The sequence below is a fragment of the Schistocerca serialis genome, chromosome 2, assembly GCF_023864345.2.
Source record: "Schistocerca serialis cubense isolate TAMUIC-IGC-003099 chromosome 2, iqSchSeri2.2, whole genome shotgun sequence".
In the NCBI taxonomy this organism is placed as follows: Eukaryota; Metazoa; Arthropoda; class Insecta; order Orthoptera; family Acrididae; genus Schistocerca; species Schistocerca serialis.
In genome coordinates, this window is record NC_064639.1 from 428,400,443 (window position 1) to 428,422,209 (window position 21,767).

General features: G+C 40.4%; 1 protein-coding gene across 3 annotated transcripts in view; it reads right to left on the minus strand.

Annotated features, from left to right (window-relative positions):
• The window catches only part of LOC126457288 (organic cation transporter protein-like), a 312,321-nt gene that overhangs the window by 9,131 nt on the left and 281,423 nt on the right, over positions 1–21,767 (minus strand). For all 3 annotated transcript variants that reach the window (XM_050093458.1, XM_050093459.1, XM_050093460.1), the window contains one exon: positions 6,897–7,087. In XM_050093458.1, the coding sequence (XP_049949415.1) occupies positions 6,897–7,087 (191 nt within the window). The remainder of the gene's footprint in view (positions 1–6,896; positions 7,088–21,767) is intronic.

Here is a 21,767-nt window from a genome sequence, read left to right on the forward strand (position 1 = left end):
AAACGTAGTCTTGGATCACCTTCCTCAGAACAATAATACTTTTCACACCATGCATTATCTTGTGTAAATCATTTTGTAATCAGTACTGATCTTCTGACAAGTTTACTGAATAGTAAATGAAAGCATCATTGCAGACAATCTGAGGGGGCTCATTTTGTCTCGTAAATCATTTACGCCTATATGGATTAAGAACAGCAGAGGTCGTACTGCACTTACCTGGGAAACCAAATATATTACTTCTGTTTCAGTTCTCAAAGGCAAAGTATGTCCAATAGCAGTACTGTGTTTAGCATTGTAATAGTCATTGTGGTGTGTAGTAAAGGACTTTCTACCAATTCAGAACTAGTGAGTGCATTCTCCAAGAAAAGTTTAAAATGTACACGGTCCAGTCATATTAACGTACCACCACCTATGTACAACATCAGCACACAGTAACCACTCACAGACAGCAGGTGGAAGTACTACAGCACTAGCAATGGAAGGTATACTAAGTGTGTCCGGCGGAGGGGGGGGTTTGTGGAAAATAATGCAGTTATTATAATGCAGAAATGGAGAGCTTTATCCAGTGTCTCAAAGGATCATTGGCCTACTTGCCAAAGACGAAAGCATTTAGAATTTTCGAAATGGCAAAATCTGTAAATTGTTTGTGTGCTGCTGTGGTTAAAGTATACTACCTGTGGTAAAACGGCATAACCCAAAACTGGCACCAGTGCAATTGTGGTCCACCATGGCCTTAGATGACAGAGGTCAATGACAGCTGCGGAGATGTGTATAAGTTAGCAGATGTGCAACTGTTGAGCAACTGACCTGCCCAGGTGAACCAAGGGGCTACCAACAATATCTCCTCAAAGACCATTCACTGAATGTTGCTGTATACGAGCCTTCCCAGTAGGCACCTGGTTCATGCACCCATGCTGACTGCTGTTCATCTGCAATGAAGGCTGGAATTTGCATGCCAATATCACAACTGGATGTCCACTTAGAGGCTATAGATGGCCTTTTCAGATGAATAACATTTTATGCTCCAGTGGCGTGAAATGTCTGAAAGCAGATGTGCTGCAACAATTGTCGGAAGGGTCCAGGCTGGAGGAGGGAGCGTTATGGTCCGGAGAATGTTTTCATGGCATTCCTGCAGTGGTCTCAACATTCTGGACGGCACAATGGGTCAACATAAATATGCTCCTTTCCTTGGGGACCACGTCCACTCCATCAAGCAGTTAGTTTTTTCTCAGTAACATGGCATCTACCAGCAGCACAATTCATCATATCACACAGCTTGCCATGTGTGTGTGTGTGGTCTGAAGAGCACCAGGATGAGATTACTGTACTCACCTAACCACCTAAATCCTATTGAGATTTGTGAGACCCTGCATCCTCAACTGTGAAACCTGCATCTGGCTACGGCATTTGGGTCAGTATGGCTCCATATCCCAGTCAGAACCTTCCAGAACCTCACTGACTCTTTACCTATATGTCTGAAAGCAGTCTGTGCTGAAAAGTTGTACTTCTTTAGTGTTCATGACTGTTTTTGATCACGCTGCCATCTGTTGCATTAAAATTATCATCTAAGTTAAGATGTTGGGTTATGAGAGATGATGCTTTCACTACTGATGGAGAGATTGTTCTTTGTCAAGCATGCAATAAGCAGGTCAGTTGCTCTGTGAACTCCCAACTTCAGCAACATATATTAGTTTGGTGCATAAGTCCATAGTTTTGTTTTGTTTTGCATGTTGGTATTCTGATTTCTATTGCTTTATTTATTGATTGTCATGTTTATTTGTAGTTCACTGTTGCTATTTTACATATTGCCATTTTGTCATTTGGAGATAGTGCTTGGAGCCGTGGATGCAAGAAAATGTGATGCCAAGTGGAAAAATTGGAACATTAGTGACATATTCTTCAGTTTGAGTTAAATAGAGGGAAGACAGCAGTGGAGGCAGCCATAAATATTTGCACCATGTATGGCGATAATGCCACTGGACTGAGCAAGGTGAGGAAATTGTTTTCTGATTTTAAGGGAAGCAGGGCATCAAATGGGCCGACATGGAGTAGAAGGGGCACCACAGGACATTTTAATTTCCACTGTCTATACTTTTACAAATAAATTCATAAAACTTTGTCAGCATGACCAGGAAGGATTATGGATTCACACTCATAGCAGTGGAAGTTAAAAAAAAAAACAAAAAAAATTTTTTTACAGGTGAAATTTCACCATTTTTTCTCTTACCATTGGCTGGATTTCTTGATACAGGTAAGCTTTTCTTCATAAGTAAGAGAGATACTTCGAAGAATTCTGCACAGCATACAAACCATACTTACAGGTGTATGGAACTCTAGAATTTATTTAATTTATGAAAAAATGAATGAGCTGTTACCTTTTAAACTTCGTGTTTATAAAAAACTCAAATTTTTTAGTTAACTATCTCAATTTTTACCACAGTTTTTAATTAAGTTGGAAAATTCTAGAGTTTCATACACCTGTAAGAATGGTTCGTGTGTTGTGCAAAATTCATGCAAGAATCTCTTACTTATGAAGAAAAGTGTACCTATAGCAACAAATATGGCCAATAGTAAGTGAAAAAATGATGAAATTTCACACGAAAAAGAATTTATTTTGTTATGTTTTTGAGCTTCCACTGCTATGAGTGTGAATTCTGAATCCTTCCTGGTCAAGCTGACAAAGTTTTATGAATTTATTTGTAAAAGTACAGACAGTGGAAATTGTAATGTCCTGTTGTGCCTCTCCTGCTCCAAGTCGTTCCGTTTGACGTCCTACCCCCCTTAAGGAGGATTGCTTTGGCATTAGTGAATCCGTACATTCAGGAAGACCTTTGGGGTTTGATGAATATTGTTTAAACACATTAATCCACAATGATCCATGTCAGTGTACTCGAGAATTGGCAGAATGTGATGAAATGTGATCATTCCATCATCATGCAACATTTACATGCAGTGGGAAAGATTCAAAAATCGGGTGTATGGGTACCACATACTCTTAAGCTAAAATCACAAAAATTTAGCAGGTGGCCATATGTGCATCTCTGCTTGCTCATCATTAATTGGCTTGTGAACAACACCAACCATTCCTATCCGGTATTATTACATGTGACAAGAAATGGTGTCTTTATGTCAGTGTAAGGAAAAGAAAGGAATGTTTGAGCCCAAACAAAGCTCACTGAACAAAGATCTGTACTTCTACAAAGATAATGTTACACATCTAGTAGAACAGTGTTGGTGTGGTGTACTACAAATTTCTTCCTTATGATGTAAACATTATCATTGACATTTACTGTCAACAACTGAAACATCTTGCAGACTCAATCCAAGAACAATGGCCAGGAAGACTGCGTGAACTGATGCTACTTCACGATATAATGCCTGCCTGCATTCTGCTAGACTGACAAAAAAAAACACTATACAGGAGTTGGGTGGGGCAATCATTCCACAATCATCTTATTCAGCTGTTCTGGCACCCTCAGATTTTCACCTTTCTGGCTCTCTGTCAAACAACCTTCAAGCAACTTCCTTTCAAGATAAAAATGCACCCCAAACATGGCTTGACATGTTCTTTGCCCCAAAACCACACGATTTCTACAGTTGTGGAATCAAAAAGTTACCCCATAGCTAAAGTGTCTTTTAAGTGGATCTGTTGTGTTTATTAAAATTATGGGAAATTGCTACAAACTTCTGCACCCTCTCAACACTCAATACACAGTAAAGTACACACTAAGAACAAAGTAGTGCAGTCACCTCAAAAGGAAACTCTGCAAATAAATTGTTCCATTGTATGTGCTCTACTATGGTTGCTGCATAGATTCCATGGTATAACTTCAAATGCTGGAATACCAAGCATTTCTAAAGTACTGCAGGCAACAGATTCCTGGTGATTGGACATTAAGGGAAAACTATTTAGAATCTCATTACCAGGAGGCCCTGAAAAATCTATGGTGGTGTATATATGTAACCACCGCATATCAACATTCATCGCCAAAACAATGGATGTGGATGTTCCATTGGTCAATTCATTGTTGACAAACTCAATGGAGAAGACCTCTCAAAGTCATGCAAAGTGTTGAAATGCACAAAACATTTAACAGTGGGTTGTTTTGTGAATGGCTATCTTAAAGTGCTGTGGTCCAAGGTCACTCAGGAAAAAAGTTCCCATCATGTGTTCAGATGCTGTGGCCCAAATGCTGAAAACGGCTACTGTGCTATGCAAACACTGTGCATCCATATTTAATCCACTTCATGTGTCCAGCTCATGCAGTGAAATGTATAAGTGAAGAAGTGTGCATCAGCTTCCCAGAAGTAAATACAATAATTTCATACATCAAGAAAGGTTTTCTTAAAGATCTACTATTGCCGCCTGACCTGGTGAACATTTTTAAGCCATGAAATCTCTGACTGATTCATTTCTGAGAGTTTCATTGCAAGATTCACAAAATGCTTCCACTGAACTTAAAATTGAAAATACTCTGGCATACATCCATAGCTCGTTCAGCTTCCACAGCATCATTAAGAAAATTCTATTGAATTGCCATTGCAATAATCTCTTTTAAGTTGTTGAGAACGTCAAATACCAGGTAAGAAATCCATGATTACTCAAATTTGCTAATACCTGTAATATTCTCAGTGGGGGAGAAAATACACTCCAATGAACATCTCACCAGCAAAATTTCAGCACAGACTTTAAAAATAAAAAAAATTAAGTTATGGAAAATGTCCCCACTTAGTAGACATTTCATGTTTCTGGTATGTTTAGTTGTACACTAAGCAACGTAGTAGGCAGTTACAATTACTGTTTTTTGTTAAATATTTAATACAATATTTTCCTGATATTATGTATTTTCTTACAGATTTTACCCATTTCCACTACATAAATATGTATATATTTTATGTGTTGATACTGCATAAAAATCTAGCCTCTAGTGATCAACCAGCCACCCTTTCTTAAGCTGTTTTGTAAATTTTTATCCTATAGTCGAGTTAGGATTTTAATAGCACATTTTAACATCATGATTTAACATTAACAAAAAAAAAAAAAAATCTGTTCTTCATGATTCAGTAGGCCCAATGATTGGTTAGGTGAATGCAAGTGAAAATGGGAATGTGTTACTGTAGTGGCAACTACTTCCATTGCCTCCATCTGTAGCAGCAGACGACAGGCTGCATAGACTGGAAACCAATCCCCATCATCCTCACTGGTCACTTCCGCCAGAGGAGGACTTAGACGGCCACACTTCCCAGATGTGAGGCATGCCAAACCACCACTTGAGCAATCTCTTGTTCTTCTCCGACAAGGCAACACCCCCGGCCATGCTCTCAGCAGCTCACCCACGCAACGTTTTGCTGGGGTATACACAAACCGCACAATTCTTACCCCACGCTCATCAGCATTCATTCTGTTGCAGTTTGTTTAAGATACTTCTGTTGACTATGGTTGTACAAAGTCTGATGATAAATGCCTGATTTGACTCCCCCCCCCCCCCCTGCCCAGCATCAGCAATTGCAATAGTATGTGAACTACATTGTAATTATAGGGAAAATGATATTTACATTGTAATCATAGGGAAAATGATATTTTATGCATTTTTTAGTTCTAACAGTTTTAATCACATCTGTCTTGGATATTTTAGCAATTACTTTGCTGTTGAGCACCATAAACCTGCGCGTGCCTCCCCCCTCCCCCCCCCCTCCCCCGACACACACACACACACACACACACACACACACACACACACACACACACACACACGTACATTCGGAAAAACTTCACTTAAAGTATTATGGAGAACCTTAATCTTGATGACCAAGAGTCTCCCTTCTCCTGAATCCTGAATGCAAGTGTGTTGCATTTCCAATGCTTGGTCCCTACCCGAGTTGACTTGCTAAATTAAGGGTGAAAGACAGATATGTGTAAGGTAGCTTTGTCTTAGACAGTGAAATTGTTTACTGGAGGATGTAAATTCACATTGTCAACCAACAACCCTGAATTACAGGTATTTTTGCTGATATCAAGGAATGATAGGTTGGTTCATTCCTCAAGACTAAACTCAATTTGGTTTTCTATTTCTGTGTAACTAAAATAGAGCTCCACAAATACTGACCTTCCTCTCAGATGGCTAAAACATATATCCGTATAGTAATAGTGCATACATAAATAAGGCATATGAAATGTCTTGTATGAATAATGCTGTCAAATACGTTATAATGAGCTGAACATTTTTGTCCAGTCACATGCTACTCAAAAGGTCTTTTGGGATCAGAAGGTGAAATAAATAAAAATATGTGGAACAGCAAATTAAAATAGTGTTTCTTACAGGCAAGAGAATGACATCTACTATTTCAGCGTTCTGAGTTCTTCACACTTTAAAGAAAAATTCACTAGACCAGCTGTAGTCACTGTAAATCAATATCACTTTACTTAAAACTTAATTAAGTAGAATGAACATCTGGTCTTCTGTGCATTCAGAAATTGTACAACTGACAAAATGTTTCTGATGTGTAGTAAAACATATTATCCCTCAGCATCTCATATCATCAATGAAGTTACGTTAACCTCTTCAGAAATGGGTCTTCACTGGAAATTTACTTGTCTTAATTTGTTATGTAGCCATTAAAGATGAATAGAATTTAATTTCCATCCGATATATCCAGAAAGCAAAAATAAAAGCCTGGAGAAATAAACCAGCTGTTATTAAGCAGAGAGAACAAAGAAACATCGAGAGATAATTACAGAAAAGATATATCTTAAAAGGGTAGTTGACAAAGGAAAGAAGATATGTGAATTGCAGCAGCCAAAGCTGAGACATATACCAACACAGACTCCTATCTTAGTCATAACTGTGTCTTCAAGAGTTTTTCATTCATGTTTTGGTGCAAGATATGCTACTTACCAGAGTTCCAACAAATGGTGCTTGCTGGAGAAAGATCCGTGAAACTGTCACACAAGTGAAAACACCTTGTGCCTTGCATGCAGGTGTGAACTGATTTCCTGAGGCCACTGTTAAGATTGTGAGAGAACAGGCTATAGCAATTCTTCCCATCATAGCCAGAAATAACAGGTATGGGTACCACTGTTGTAAATCTGCAATTACAAATGTTGTGTAAACCTACATAACAGAATGAGTAACGACTCAATTTTCTATGAGGTGTTACTGAATTTTATCACAGCCACCATCCTTCTAATTAATCTATATAAAGCTCAAGGCACCCCATTAAATCAAACTGAGCAAGTCTTGAGAGATACAGAATGAACAATGCACTATAAAAGTTGTAACACATTAACACAAACATTTAATTAAGGTTCAGCTTATTAATAAAATAATTAATTTCATTGAGATATGAATAACAAACCAATAGTTCAATGACTTTTGCACTATAGAAATAATTATTCTTTTCATCATTTTTGTCTTGATCCAGACGTTAACATTTTTGCCACCAAACGAAGGTGTGGCAACGACCATTCTGACAGATGAACACTGTAAACAAATTACATGTTTTCAAAACTAGAGATGCCTTGAAAACAGAGGAAACCATATACATTCTCTTGAAGGCAATCCAAAGAGCCTATAGTGATGGAAGAGTGTAAATGACAAGTGGGTGATGCAGCAGAAGGTGATTGCTGTTTGCATCATGGAATAATTATTATTATTATGAAGGAATTCTTATCCCTGTTATTCTTTGATTTACTTTAGTTGTTTGTTTGTTGGTTATGTGAATAATTACTTACCTCTTTCTTTCATTCTGTGCTATTATTCCTGCCAAGGTGATGAGCTGGTGAAGGAAGGGAAGAAAATTTATAAGATAATGTACCTTTTTTCTCCAAGGTGACAGCAGAAGGAGATACACAAGAGGCAGACACCAATGTAAAGGATGGCCTACCTATACCACTGCACCAAACCACTGCAGAGATGATCCAGGCAGAAAGACATCCGGTAAATAATATGGCCCACATCAAACTGCTACACTTTTGGCCAAACTGACCACTATTTTACATGTGTTTAATGTATTTTTCAGCAGCACAGTGTGTGCATAATGAAAGCAGATTTATCATCACCATGGCACATGTAAATGGAGCAGTTATAGGAGAAGTATGACATGTGTTATCACAGCAATGCTACATGGCTCTGAAGGAATTGTTGATACATCGATATATTTGTCACTGAAACTTTGGCTTCAGAAAGTTTTCAAGGATGACCCATTAGACAATAGAACACCATATCAACTGATGCAGGGTCTGCGCACTTCAACGGCACCTGACAGGTTCAGCAAATGGATACACAAATTAAAACAAAATGCAATGACAACGCATTCACCTATCTCTGGCATGAATACCCAGAGATCACACAGCCATTTAATATGGAAAAAAGATGAAAACACTAAATAGTGCACCACATCAACACAACACCCGCACAACTGGTAGCAGCCAGACTGACAAGATGGCACCAGAAAGCTACGAGCAGCACAAGCTGGTTTTGAAGAACTAATCATTACAGTTATTGTAACCCATTTCAACAGTCCTTGGGTTTCACCATTAAACATGGTATTTAGGAAAAATGGGTTTGGGTGGCTATGTGGTGACTACAGGGCACTTAATGCACCTACAGTTCCCAGTACCTGTCACAGATTCTGATAGCACTATTGCACAGGGAAAAGAATTCAGCATAACAAATTGTGTGAAAGCATATATACAGATACCAGCAGCCAAAGAGGATATACAGAAAACCGCAGTACTTACACCCTTCAGCTTGTTCCAGTATAATTTCATGCCATTTGAGCTAAGGAACACAGTGATAACGTGGAAAAGATTCATGCAAGGGGTATTGCATGATTTTTCATTTCTCTTCAGTTACATGGATGAAGTACTTCTTTTCTTGGCATCAAAGGAAGAACAAGGTCACATCTAAACCTACTCTTTCAACAGCTGCAGGAGTATGGAATAGTGGTCCATGTCGCCATTCCAGGTAGGAACAAAGTGCAATTCCTTGGATATGCAGTATCTGGAAAAGGATTGTTGCCACTTCCAAATTGAGGAGAAGCAATACAAAACATATGACTATCAACAACATTCAAAGAATCAAATAGATTTCTCAGAATGGACAGTTACTACCGACACCAGCTTCCACATGCAGCACAGCAACAAGAACCTCTTAATGCATTCCTCACTGGCAAGCAATCATCAGGAAACTGAAAATACTGTGGATGCCAGCAGGTGAAGTGGCTTTTAATACAATAAAATTGTGTTTAGCATAGGCTGCAACTCTAGCACACCCTTGCAGCAAGGCTCAAATAGCTCTCGTGGTAGATGCGAGCCAGATGGCAATTGGGGTGGCACTGCAACAAAGGATAGACAGACATCGCCTGCACTGTCTTTTTTTCCCCAGAACGTACAAGGTTTGGTGCACAATAAATCACAAACTAGGGACAATTTTTGTGGCTATTAAACATTTTTGTTCCACAGTGGAAAGCAGGCATTTTATAGTTTTCACTGATCATAAGCCACTTACATGTTTGTTTCAACACATAATGGACCAAGGTTCTCTGAGACAATGTAAACAGGTGAAATTCATTCCTCAGTTTGTGACTGACATGTGGATATGGAGCTGCAAGACCTAAGACAAAATAAACTCAAGGCATTACAGCTGCAATGCATATTGGGACCTTACTGTGATATCATAATTTATGTGATTCATCAAGAGGTCAACACCAATCATTCATTGCAACGGAGTTTACAAGGAGCCTTTTTCAGAACTTGCGTAGGTTGACATGCCCAGGTTTTAGAGCAACTGCAAACCTATTGGTAAACAAAGTTGTATGGCCAGGTATAAAAAATACTGCAGAAACTGGGCATGAGCAAACTTAGAATGTCAACATAACGAAATAAGCTGATAAACCCCTCCACCAATTTCACTGTTTCTAACACCAACTAAAATATTCATGCACATTCATGTGGACTTAGTAGGGCTGCTACAGGGTGACAGTTATTGACATATATGAAAAAAATGTGAGTTAGTTACCAATTACGGTGTGCACACACTTTCTTCAACATGTAAACGTCACTGCAGATGATGGGATTTAGGTTATGACATTCGGTATGCCTGCAACATTGGCAATGATGTGGTGCAGATGAATACCAAAATTCTGCATGATCTACTGAAGTGTTAAAACATCGATGCTGTTGATGATCTCCTGAATTGATGATCTCCTGAATGACCGTTTTCACCTCAGCAATGGTTTTGGGGTTATTGTTGTACACCTTGTCTTTAATATAGGCTTACAAAAAGGAGTCACGTGTGTTCAGATCTGGAGAATATGGCAGCCAATCGAGGCCTTTTGCCAGTGACCTCTGGGTACCCCAGTGCCAGAATGTGGTCCCCAAAGTGCTCCTCTAGGACATCAAACACTCTTGCATGAACCACATCTTGTTGAAATCAGGGTCACCCTCAGGGGATGAAATCACCTTCCATAGCCTTTATGTTCCATTCAGTAGTTCCCCTGGCATCAAAGAATATTGTATTGATTATTCCATGACTGGACATTGCACACCACAGTCACACGTTGAGAGTGAAGAGACTTTTCGATCGTGAAATGCACCAATTTTGCTTACTGACAAACCCAATCAAATGAAAGCGGGCTTTGTCGCTAAACCAAACCATACTAATTCCCATCATGCCCATGGCCAACTATGAAGTTTGAACGTCTGAATGCAAACCGTTCAGTAGTTATGATGATTTTGTTTCATATAGTTCACTAACTGTCACCCTGTACCTTCTTCTAATGGACAAAGGTACATGGTCATAATGGTGTATTGTTTGACAAGATGGCGGAAAGCAGCATCATAGCAGACATCTTGGCAGATACTGTGGGGAAAGTATTAGTACATGAATAATTTGCACATTTTGGAATTCCACACTCAATCTTGGCAGTAGGGGTCATCAATTCAAATCACAACTGTTCATGGAAGTAAGGAATATTGGTGGATGCAACCATCTATATACAACCAATTACCATGCAGCAAGTAACAGAATGGTGGAAAGGTTCACAAGACTTTAAAGGCAGTGCCTATGGGCTACAAAACAACATGGACTGAGGTGTGACCTCTCATACTGTTAGACTTTCACACAGCAATGAAGGAAGATGTACTAAGTTCACCAGCACAATTGGTGTATGGAGAAGAGTTGTGAGTTCCTGGAGAACTAATTCATGAATGCCACCTTCAGCTACACAAGATCCAAGAACTGAATTTGTTAGGCATCTCAGTGAACACATGAGACAGTTACAAAAGCAGTGCCGTCCATCAGACATAGGGATGGAGGGGTTTTTCTCCAAAAGGACTTACAAACATGCCCCTTCATCTGGCTGTGTGATGAAACTGTGAGACCACCACCACAGTCGCCTTATATGGGAACTTATAAAGTGTTGACAAAAGGAAGCAATACCTTTACGTTACACATAAATGGGAACCAAGAGACAGTAACAACTGAATGGTTGAAACCATGTTACAAGTACAGGGATGAATTGCCAATAGTGTCAAGTCGAAGAGACAGTCAAACAGGAGATAAAACCTCCAAACAAGAAGAAGACATTCCTGTGGGGTGGGGGTCTGGCATAACAATGGACGATTGTAAGTGACAAGTGGGTGGTACAGTAGAAGATGATCGCTAGCTGCAGTATTGAATTATTATTATGATGGAACTTTTGCCCTCATTATTCTTTGATTTATCTTAGATGTTTGTTGGTTGGTTACATGAATAAAGTGCGATAATATTACTTACCTGTTTCTTTAATTCACTTCTGTTATTCCCACTAAAGCCTACTGAAAGATGCAACACTCACAGAGTAAACCGTTCAGCATTAATGCCATGACTAGTGGAGGCAGCAAAACCGTGACTACAAACGTATCCTGTTCCATTTGCAAGTGCTGAGGCTGTGGTTGTTTTTCAGCAGCTGTGGCCACACTGATTCCTTCTTCCAGCAACCAAAAAGAGATGGAGTCTGAATTGCGGAAGTTTGTAAGGGTGAGAGCATATTCCTGGAGGTGTCCCTTAATTGCTCCGCCATTCATCATGATATCCTTCCATAGGGAGAAGGCCATTGATGAGTATATCTGACAGCTCTTCAGATTGAAATTGTTGCACGTCTACTCATACTATAGCTCCATCATCAACCTGACTGATGAGAGTAATGTCATCCATGCTGTCAGTGCTATTTACCATCATGTTAGAGGCATCCTGCAGCTTTCACACAGGCTTGAGTCTATTGATGGTAACAGTCATCTGTTTCCTCTTAAGTGAGGCATCAAAATCCCTTAGGGCTTAATGGATGAAGATTTTATGTGAGCTGTGTGCCATGTATCTTGAGACTAGTGATGTACCACTTTCACGTATAGACGAACAGAAGTAGTTCCTTATCTGTTGATAGAGGTACAGCTCTGTTAAGTCTGCTGGTAGAGTTAGGGGTTCTCCATAAAGCATTTCTACCAGAGATGTGCTCAGGTCTTCTTTATACACTGGATGCATGCCTAAGAGAGTCCTTGGTAGGGGTTCTGTCCTTTTCTCTCCATGAAACATGATGGCTGTTTTTACTATGTGGTGCCAAATCAAGGAAGAGATGAAAAAGCCTTAGAAAGTCAGCCCCCAATACAGGGTACCTTGATGTTGGCAATGAAAAACTGCCAAGTAAACATGTTTTCTAAACCCAGGTAAACGGTTCAACATGTGGTCCTTTGTACTGAAATAATATAAGTGAATCATTTGCTACACAGGTTTGGAAAATGGAAAAAGTTTCTTCCACTGGCAGTAGTTCACATGGCATGGCACTCACTTCAGATCCAGAATCAGCAAGAAAGTATTGGTTTTGAGTATGATCCAGGATGTAGAGTTTACTACCACTGCATAAGGATGGTGTACAGCTTGACTGGCTCACATTTTGAGAAGATGGATCGCTTGTAGTAGTGCAATAATCCAGAGTGCCTATTGTGGATTGTTCTTTCCATTTGGGCGATGGCATGGTGCTGTGCGGTTGTGTGCTTTATCACTGAAATGTGTACGAAACCACTGTTTGTTTTGACTGGCTGGAGGGTCCTGCCAGGGAGTGATGTCTTCATTGACAACGTCTATGCTCACGGTTCTGCTCGGCTGTGCACTACAACTCGTCATGGCTTGGTCCATGATCAAAGTGCAGCTGGTCATTATTGTTTGCTGAATGAACATTATTGTTTGCTGAATTAATGTACTGTTGATGTTGTAACATAGCCAGGCATCTATTTGCAAAAATTAGTTTCCTTTCTAATGACTCATGCTCATGAGAGATCATTGCTTGTTGTAACATGGCGGTAACTTCGCTACCCACATTGTCTACAATGTGTAATCTGGCATGAAGGTGATGTTGATTAATGTTCGAAGGTGTCTTCAGAGTTGAGATGGCATTTTGGTGGCTAAACATTAATCATAAACAACTCAGTGTAATTGCTATTCTGGGGTTCTGCTGAGGCCTTGGAGGAGCTGTGTGTGGTATTTTCTGGTAGTTAGGGGCGAAACAAACAATTTCGCTATAATGCAACATGCTCACCTAGATGGTTAAGTAATATGATGAACTTGGAGCTGTCTTCAGAAATGCCATGGTTGCAGAGAACACACTCACCAATAGTGAACTTAAAGCCATTTATTTCAGGTGGAAAGATGGTAGTTTTCATACATTGAATCAAAGCTATTTAAATTTCCAGTTATTTTATTTGGGCAAACAGTGTTGGTATCTTCATAAGAAGGTGGTTAAATGAGAATACCTATGTCAAGAAACATTTTGATACAGATAGTTAATGTGGGATTCATCTCCTGTAAGTGGTTTTATGTTTTACTAGTATATGACAACATACAAACAAATATTTTACGTTTGGTTTGCACTCATCAGAATATGACTGTGATTGTTTTGCATCAGATGTTCCATGGGCATTAACATTAGCATTACACCATGATTACCTATGCATAACATGCAATGTTCACCTCCGTTTAGTAGATTCTCTTTTTATGATTATGTGTCATATATATTTTGTACCCTAGTTTATATTAATACAGTGTGCAAATGTTTTCTCATTTCATTCCTTAATTTATTTTTAACTTTGATTTAAATCCCTGAACAGTTTGTCATTGTTACTGAAGATAATACTTACAACAACCCTTTTGTTATGTATTTCACACTATACCATTGTTGTCTTTACCCAGGGGCCTGAATTTGGCACTGAAACTGGTTGCTTAAAGTACAATAACAACTAGAAATTTAGACAGCCAACACCAAAGCTAGTTGGACAGCAATGATGGAAGAGCTCTCGTGGGCCGGCCATGACACAGAAGGGCATCCCACGGATAGACTCCATATGGCAGTGCAAATGGGTTTGGCAGTATCATACAGGGTGCAGTAGACATGATAGAATTGAGGAAAATTCCACTGTGTCTATCTGTGACAGTTTTTGAACAGCAAAAAAGTTGTATTTGTTACTAAAGTCACTCAAAATATTGGTAGTCATTACATATTTGTTAGATACTTGGAGGTGTTGTCAATACCACTGGCACTTTTTAAGAAAGTGTCTTTTTCACGTTTTACAAAAGGCATAGGTTTTTCCTGTTGATGCAAAGCACTAAAATGAGCACTATGTAAGTCACTATCTGGTACTCATACTTCTCCAGCATAAAAGTTTCATTGTTGTTGTGTATAAGATGAGACAATAAACACAGGACAATCTATAGTAGGTGCTGATGTTTGTCACAGTATCACCAATTGTGGAGAAGACCCAGGTAAGGACACTCCAGGCAAAATAACTGAGACTGTAAGTGTGTAATAGAACACTTTATTGCTTGACAGCAGTACTAAAAATGTGGGCACGCGCTAAACTAACTCCAAAGACAGTCCTGCAGCACTGTTGCACAACTGACCAGAGAGTTTTTGGTGTGTTAGCTGATGCAATTGCAGTTGAGTTGCTACAATGCATTTCATCTCCCCATCTTTTTGTGCATCCGCCTCCCTTCAGCATTACTTAAGACCTTGTATCCTATGTAGATTTTCAACTATGGACAACTTGACCCTGCTTGAGGCAGCCATCCAGCAGGCCTTCCTACGTAACCAGCATTGTCTAGGTGTATTCTTTGACATTAATAAGGTGTATGACACTACTTGGCGCCGCCTTATCCTCAATCAACTCCATCAGTGGGGCTTTCGTGGCCATCTCCCCATCTTCATTCAGTCCTTTCTTTCCCACCGCCTCTTTTGAAATGGTTCAAATGGCTCTGAGCACTATGGGACTCAACTGCTGAGGTCATTAGACCCCTAGAACTTAGAACTAGTTAAACCTAACTAACCTAAGGACATCACAAACATCCATGCCCGAGGCAGGATTCGAACCTGCGACCGTAGTGGTCCTGCGGTTCCAGACTGCAGCGCCTTTAACCGCACGGCCACTTCGGCCGGCGCCTCTTTTGATATCGGGTTGGTAATGTGCTATCTGATTTGTACGTGCAGGAGAATGGTGTTCCTCAGGGAAGCGTTTTAAGTGTCACCCTCTTTGCCGTCGCCATTAACAGTATCACGTCCACTATCCGGAGTCCTGCCCAGTGCTCCTTGTTTGTGGATGATTTTGCTGTTTTCTGTTCTTCCTCCGGTCTTGTCACTGCTAGTCGGCAGTTGCAGCTTACGATAAAGCGATTAGAGGCATGGACTGCGAAGACGGGCTTTACCTTTTCTGCAGACAAATGTGTGTGTGTTCATTTTAATCATTCTCGACATCCTTTTACCTTCCCTGAATTGCGTCTGAGGGACACCATTCTTCCTTTTAGAGACACTGTGAGGTTCCTGGGCCTCACTTTTGATTCCAAGTTGTCGTGGTTGCTGCACCTTAAAGACCTCAAGGTGCGGGCCCTGAAGGCACTGAATATTTTGAAGTGTCTGAGCCATCGCTCCTGGGGAGCAGATCGGGTGCGTCTGCTGCAGTTTTATAGGGCTTTCGTCCGGTCACATCTTGACTATGGATGCACCGTGTATGGGTCAGCGAGGTCTCGTGTCTGAAGATTCTTGACGCAGTACACCATGAGGGTATCAGGCTGGCCACTGGTGCCTTCCGTATCAGTCCCATCCCCAGCCTGTGTGCTGAGGCAGGGGAACCGCCGCTCGCCATCTGGCGGAAACTCCTCATGGTGCGACGGGTGTGTCAATTCCTTGCCTGTCCTACCTCCCCTGTGTACCCTACCATTGCCCAACCGCTTATGGAACGTCTCTTTTCCAGTCGTCCCAGGGCAACGAGACCATTTGGGATTCGTGCCAAGCACTTACTAGAGTCCCTTGGCGTGGAGCGTGTGGCACCCCAACTCCAGGATTTTACCCGCCTGCCTCCCCGGTTGCTCCAGAGGCCCAGCGTCCTTTTAGACTTGTCAGAGTACCAGAGGAGCTGCACTCCTGCATTTGTTTTTACCTCCTTATTTTACAATATTTTAAACGAGCATCCCGACCATGTACCAGTATTTACGGATGGCTCTAAACAGGAGGACTCTGTTGCTTGTGCTGTTGTTTTGCCTGATCGAGTTGTCAAGTTACGGCTTCCTGCGGCGTTTACCATCTTTGATGCACCTGCAACAGCAGGGGAAGGAAGTTTCTTTCTGCTGGGTGCCGGGGGACGTGGGTATTAGGGGAAACGAACTGGCGGATGTGGCTGCCAAAGATGCATGTTCCCTCCCTCACGTTGTTGAATGTGCTGTCCCCCTCCATGCTGTTACCTCCCTTTTGCGTTTTCATGTTATGCGTCAATTGGAAGAGGAGTGGCTGGCAGTCGGTGAAAATAAGCTGCGTCTGGTCAAGGCCACCACGCGGCCATGGCGCACGTCCTACCAGTCATGCAAGTGGGATGAGGTTCTCCTCACTCGCCTCCGCATCGGGCACAGTCCCTTAATCCATCGTTTTTTTACTCCTGCGGGAGGATCCCCAAATCTGCAGTGCTTGTGGCGTCCAGATTACTGTCCGCCACGTTTTACTTGACTGTCTTTTATTCTCTGACCAGAGGGCAGTGGCTTCCTTGCCACGGGATTTGCCCACTATTTTGCAAGACGACGCAACGACTGTGGTTAAGGTCTTGTGTCCTGTCCAATTTGTTGCCTCGGATTTTAGGGAGAGGATTTTAATGTGATGCTGGATGACTGGCTCACCCAGGTTTTAGGCAAGAGGTCCGCGAGTCACGATTACTTACTTATTTCACTTCGATTTCTGTTCTCTTTTCCTTTTGTTTCCTTTCCTTTTTTAGTGCGTTTCTTCTCCTCTTGTTTTGCCTATGTATGTGAGGATTTGGAACTGCATTAGGTCTGTGTCTTTTAGCTGTTCTCCTTGTTCGCTGTCCGTCTTCGTCCCTTCACCGCAACTGTTCCTGTTTCTATGCGTTTGGGCGCTGATGACCATGCTGTTTAGCGCCCGAAAACCTCAAACCACACACACACACACACACACACACACACACACACACACACACACACACACACACACACACACACACACACACACCTATTTATTAGTCCCAAGGAATTTTATCATTATAGGTGTTTTGTCCTTAAAGAGTGCAGTTGGACTAAACTACATGGTCAATTCCTTTTGCTGCCTTCCTTGCTACCCAAACTTCCCTCATTCACTTGCTGTGTTTCTGTTTCCGGTCCTCTGTCCATGCTTCTTGTGTCAGCTTTTTGTCTGCCGCTTCATCTTGATTGCCTTTCTGGTTGCCCATATTTCTTTCATCTTCCAACTGTGATCTTGCTTGCATTCTTTGGTCTATTTTATGCCTGTTCGTTTGTCACAGTGTATCTCATGTAGTTTACTTTTCTTAATGATGTTTCTGAATTTTATTCTGTTGTTTATTGTGTCTGCTGTTATGTTGAGTTGGTTCAGGTAGTTTTTTTACCTCTGCCACCCATTTGTTGTTTCTAGTGGTTACCCAGTCAAAGATCTGTTTGGTCAGTCTGTGTGATGGCATTCTGTACAGCTGTCCATAGAATTGTAGTCTGTGTTTTCTAATCTTTTCTGTGATCGTCTCTGTATGTTTGTGTAGTTCCTCTGTAGGTTTCTTGATGCATATTCCATTGTTGTTAGTTGCACCAAATATTTTCCTAAGTATTTTCTGTTCTACTTTTTCTACTTGTCTGATACATGTATGCTCTAGGATTAGTGTGGTCTCTGCTGCATATAGTGCCTCGGGGAGCACCACCATGTCGTAGTGGCGTAATTTGGCTTTTTGTGAGATAGACTTCTTGTTGTAACGATTCCACACTACTTTGTATGCCTTGTCCAGTTTAGTTTTTCTTTCTTCGTTTGAGTCTCTGTTATGTCCGCTCATTTGTAGTGTTTCACCAAGGTATTTGAAGTTTGCCATTTTGTAAATTATGCCGTGTGTGTGTGTGTGTGTGTGTGTGTGTGTGTGTGCGCGTGTGTCTATATTATATATACAGAGGGGTCCAAGAAAATGTATCCACTGTTTAAAAGTCCATAACTTGCAAACTAATTGATGGAGCTGTCTCATTTTTGATGAAAGTGTAGCTTAAAGTCCAACTTAAAGATATCACTGTAGGTGTTCGAAATGGTCACCATTAACATCCACACAAAAACAATGTCGCCAAACTGCACCACAAACTACTGACTGTGTGTTCAGTTGGATATTTGCACATGAATGTACGATGGATTCTCGAAGTTCATCCAATGTGCGTGGCTTTTGTCGATAAACGACATCCTTTTGCATTCCCCACAGGTAAAAGTCTAGAAGAATTAAGTCTGGTGAACGTGGTGGATACTCTACAGCACCTCTATGGCCTATCCATCTTCCTGGTAGATTTTTGTCGAGATACGTCCCAACACGATTTTGGTAGTGGGCTGGTGCACCATCTTGTCGAAAGTAAACTCTTCCGTCTCCATATAAGTCGCGGATGACAGGTAAAATGGATGCCTGAAGCTTCTGAAGGAACACCTCACCGGTAACTGTGCCGTCAAAGAAGAATTGCCCAATCAAGCCCCGGTAAGACAACCCACACCACACATTTACTCCTGTCAAATTCATGGCTTTGACTACATGGACGTTCGGATTTTCGGCAGCCCAGTAGATGCAATTGTGGCCATTTACTGTAGCATTGAGTTTGAACTGTGCATCATCAGACCACACAATCATCTCTGCAAACTCTTCATCATTGCGCACCATGTTAGTAAACCACTCGCAGTACTCCATTCTATGATCTGGGTTGTCCTCGTTCATTGCGTGTAGCAATCGTGGGATGTAGCACTTCCACTTTGCTGTCTTCAAAACACTGTCGACAAAAGCCACGCACATTGAGTGAACTTTGAGAATCCATCATACATTCATGTGCACACATCCTACTGAACACGTTGCAGTCAGTAGTTCGTGCTGCAGTCTGGCGGCGTGATTTGTGTGCGGATGTTAATGGTGACCAATTCAAACACCTGCAGTGATATCTTTAAGTTGGACTTTAAGCTACACTTTCACCAAAATGAGACAACTCCGTCAATTAGTTTGCAATTATGGACTTTTAAAAAGTGGATACATTTTTTTGGACCCCTCTGTATATCTGTGTGTGTGTGTGTGTGTGTGTGTGTGTGTGTGTGTGTGTGTGTGTGTGTGCGTGCGTTAAAGGGTTGCTTTATAACAACCACCCAACTAAAACATATTTTACAGTAATAAAGTGTCACAATGGGAAATCCTGTAAGCACAGGCTATCTTTCTAGCTCATATTTGATATATTATATTACATTAATGATTCGGAATATGTCAGTGTTTCATGTTTCTTTACACGATTTTTTTTCCCAATTACTGCTTCATATCTAAAAATTTATCTACTGAGAGGAATGAGTTGACATTCAGAAATTCCTTCAATTTTTATTTTAGTACTGGTTGGCTGTCTGTCAGACTTTTAATGCTATTTGGTAAATGACCAACATAATTCACCTCTTTCTGTGTCAAAGTCAGATTTAATCCAGGATACTGATCATCCTTTCTTCTAGTGTTGTAGCTTTGCACTTTGCTATTATTTTTGAACTGACACTGGCTATTAATAAGAAATTTCCTAAATGAATATATGTATTGTGAAGGTACTGTAGATATCCCCAGTTCTTAAAATGAATGTCTGCTAGGTGATCTCGGGTGGGCACCAGCTATTATTCTGATTACATGCTTTTGTGCATTGAATATTTTTTCTCTTAATGATGAGTTACTCCAAAATAGATTGCCATGTGAAAGCAGTGAATGAAAATAGTGATAGGAGGGTAATTTGTTGGTATGTCTATCACCAAAATTTGCATTAACCATAATAGCATAAGTAGCTGAACTCAGTTGTTTATCAATGTGTTTCTTCCAATTAAATTTTTCCTCACTGCACACACTCAGAAATTCTGAATATTCTGCCTTAGTAACAGACTTCTATTGCCTTTATTAATCAATGGTGTTATGCCATTTACTGCACAACACTGTGTATACTGCATTACCTCAAAATTTAATGAGAGTCCATTTGCCAAGAACCACATAATAATTTTCTAAAAGACATTATTTACAATTTTCTTAGCTTATGCTTGTTTGTTGGATGTGATTACTGTACTTGCACAATCATCAAAAAGAACTAGCTTTGCAGCTTCATGAATATGGAGTGGCAAGTCATTAATGTATGGCAAGAACAATTAGGGACCCAAGACTGAACCCCTTGGGATACTGTTCTTGATACCTCCCCAGTTAGAGAACTCTGCTGATTTTTGCAGACTATCTGCACTGTTAATGCCAACCTTCTGCATTCTTCCAGTTAAATATGAATTAAACTGTTTGTGCATTGTCCCACTCATACCACAACTCTTAAAACTTATCTAGAAGAACGTCATGATTCATGCAGTCAGAAGCCTTTGAGAGATCACAAAAAGCCCCAGGGGCTGATGTTCAGTTATTCAGAGCATTTAATTTTTGATCAGTTTGAGCATATATAGTATTTTCTGTTGAAAAGCCATTCTCAAAACCAAATTCACATTTTGTTAATACTTCTTTTTTATCAATATGTGAAGCTAGTCTTGAATGCATTAGTTTTTCAAGAGTTTTGGATAAAGCTGATAGAAGTGAGACAGGCAGTAGTTGTTAGCATCAGACCTATCCCCCTTTTTATGCAATGTTTTCACAGTAGCATACAGTATTTCAGTCTATCTGGAAAAATGCCCTGTTTCAGTGAGCAGCCACATATATGGCTGAAACTCCTACTTATCTGTTGGGGACAAGGTTTTAGTACTTTGTTGGAAATGCCATAAATTTCATGTGAGTTTTTACCTTGGAGTGAATTTATTATTTTTCTAATTTCAGTAGGAAAGGTGGGCTGAAAGCAAAGAACTATAAAATCATATCTACTGGGAATTGATAAACAAGAAACTATCTTTTAATAAGGAATCCAACCATACAGCACTGATGATATGAAATGTCTTCATATTTACTGTTCATGATGGGGATACTATAATAACAGCAAATAAGAGTATATTATTAACAACTACTGGTAGACTGCTATTTTGATGGCCCAAAGGACTGAAGCTGAAGAACAGTAGATTGATATTGGTCTGTGACTGGTCAATGGACTTCTGTCCCTTGGATTTTAGTGCCTCCCATTTACAAAGATGTAAATAAAGGAAAGTGTTTGCTCAAGAAGCTATGATTAAGTATATCAATCTGAAGTATGTTATTGAATCAGTCATGAGTGCTTTGCACTAATTGCTGGTAT